Source organism: Oratosquilla oratoria, unplaced genomic scaffold (genome assembly GCF_046742065.1).
Source record: "Oratosquilla oratoria isolate Oo_2021 unplaced genomic scaffold, ASM4674206v1 SCAFFOLD306, whole genome shotgun sequence".
NCBI classification, from domain to species: domain Eukaryota; kingdom Metazoa; phylum Arthropoda; class Malacostraca; order Stomatopoda; family Squillidae; genus Oratosquilla; species Oratosquilla oratoria.
Genome location: NW_027467657.1, coordinates 70,001 through 72,500, shown reverse-complemented (window position 1 = coordinate 72,500; position 2,500 = coordinate 70,001). Strand labels below are relative to the sequence as shown.

At 42.6% G+C, this 2,500-nt stretch overlaps 1 protein-coding gene across 1 annotated transcript in view; it reads left to right on the top strand.

The window, feature by feature from the left end:
* Positions 1-694, top strand: part of LOC143023072 (serine/threonine-protein kinase pim-3-like) — a 1,050-nt gene extending 356 nt beyond the window's left edge. Inside the window, exon 1 of the mRNA XM_076181552.1 lies at positions 1-694. This exon is cut by the window's left edge and continues 356 nt beyond it. Coding sequence (XP_076037667.1) covers positions 1-694 — 694 coding nt within the window.
* The last annotated feature ends 1,806 nt before the right edge of the window (positions 695-2,500 follow it).

Below are 2,500 nucleotides of genomic sequence, written 5' to 3'. Positions count from 1 at the left end.
AGACGTTAAAAGGCTTTTCGTGGATATCGTCCTAACGGTCCATGGGTGTCTAAATTCAGGCGTATCTCATAAGGACCTCAAGCCTGAAAACATCCTTCTTTACGAGGACCCGAGCACTGGGCAGCTCAATACGAAATTGATCGACTTCGGGTGTGGGGAACGAGTCAAGAGCTACAAAGGGACCGACACGGGCGGGACGATGATCTACTTGCCTCCCGAATACATCGACGGAGGGGACTTCCTGCACGTCCCAGCAACAGTCTGGAGTCTCGGGACCCTCCTGTACTATATGGTCTGCCAGGAAGATCCCTTCTACGATGAAGACAATATCGAAAAGGCCAACCCGCCCTTCCCACAAGACGTTCCCCCTTCGTGTCGGAAACTGATCATGCGATGTTTCGCCAGGGACCCTTGGAAGCGCCCCACCCTTGACGGCATCGTGCGGCACCCGTGGCTCAAGGGTCCTGGCAGCGGCTCCCAGATCGAGCCCCCCGACCCAAAGCTCTTCCCATCCAAAGTGCTCAAGAAAATGGCTCTGCAGAAGGACAAGAAGAAGAATGGCAGGGCGAAAGAAACGCACAAAACCCCCAAAGAGAAGAACGCCAACAAACGAAGCTTATCAGAAGCTAAGGACGCTTCGGAGGATTCCGGCGGTACTTCTGGAAAGCAGAAGAAGCAGAAGAAAGGAGAATGATTTAGCCCGCTGAAGAACAACACGACCCCCCTCGTAAACGGCTCCATTTAAACACTAAAAGTAACGAAAGTGCTACATGACCGCAGGTCAAAAGCTTTTTGGGATCTTATACTGCTCAGTACAGAAAACCTAGTCCATCACATCAGCGTACAAAGTATAAGAATACGAGTTTCATTATAATGGAAACCAAAAAATCTGTAAGCTCCACTATATCTTCAAGAAAGGAGCTCAAAAGTATATTCAAGAACTCCAATATCTGCACTTTCAGTGACAACAATGGTTCAATTCCTTTGTTCGAAAACCCCCGTTCCTCAGAGGATTCTTCCTGAATTTTATATTAAGAAATAAAGCTTCCATAATTATGGATTCTTGGTCAGAGACACAAATCGGAAAAGTCTCAGTTAATTCAGACTAAAGAAGAGAAAATCTGAAAGAGCCAGGCCAAGTTCAGGGGAAAAGTTATGAAAATGGGCGGCAAGAGAGCAATAAAACGTCAGAGAAAAAGAATAAGGAGAGACATGAAGAGTTAAATGCAATCTGAAGTCAAAATAAGGGCAAAGAGTATCTCTGGAAGAGCCATACATAGGCGGGTACATACATGGATAGCCAGAGACCAAGAAAACATCCCCATGACAATTAGAGAATAAGAAAACAGAAAAAGGGCGTCAAATGTGAAAAATCTCCCACAACTCATGAGAACGACAGAGCCGAAAAAATCCGTCTGAGAGGAGCCAAACAAACAGGGGAGAACCAACTTCCCCTCAGCTGAATAAAGCCGCCTGGCTGACGACTCAATCCACTGTAGTCAAAAAACATAGAAAACTGTCTAAGTTTAATTCCTTGATTAAATAAAACTGCCTTTTCATATTGGTAGAACAGATATAATGAATAAAAAGGGCTCGCACAAACGCGCGCGCGCGCACACACACACACACGCAATCAAATAGATAGTTTTTTTTAATGTTTTATGTTGAAACAAAGGATTGTTTTCTTGGACTGATCTTATCTTAAACTATATTCATATTGGGAAATCCTGGTTTCCAAGTTGATCCCAATTTGTCCAATATACTCTTTGTTACTATCATCTTCGGAAAGAGCTTTATACACTATCCCGTTGTTGTTGTTGTTGTTGTTGCTGCTGCTGCTGCTGCTGCTGCTGCTGCTGCTGCTGCTGCTGCTGCTGCTGCTGCTGTTGTTGTTGTTAGGCAGGCTATTTTTGATGACGACGAGGGCTCTTTTGATGGTGTGGCCTTATTTGAATACTACTCTGACATTTCATTCCTCAAGGAAGTTTACAGTACCGAGAAGGTTTTTCAAGTAGAGGAAGTGTAAGTTTATCATGTTTTTTGTTATGTGCTCTGTAGAGAGGTTTCTTTTCGGTACTGTGACATTGGTTAACTGACCTTAACATGAAATTACAAGGTAAAAACAAACTCACCACTCAGTCTAATTCTTGAAATGGGGATACCTGGTTCCTTTTTTCATACCTACCTTCTTCTTCATCTTCATCTTCATCATCTTCTTCTTCTTCTTCTTCTTCTTCTTCTTCTTCTTCTTCTTCTTCTTCTTCTTCTTCTTCTTCTTCTTCTTCTTCTTCGTGTTCTTGTTGTTGTTCTTGTTCTTGTTCTTGTTCTTGTTCTTCTTTTTCTTGTTCTTGTTCTTGTTCTTGTTCTTGTTCTTGTTCTTCTTTTTCTTTTTCTTCTTCTTCTTCTTCTTCTTCTTCTTCTTCTTCTTCTTCTTCTTCTTCTTCTTCTTCTTCTTCTTCTTCTTCTTCTTCTTCTTCTTCTTCTTCTTCTTCTTCTTCTT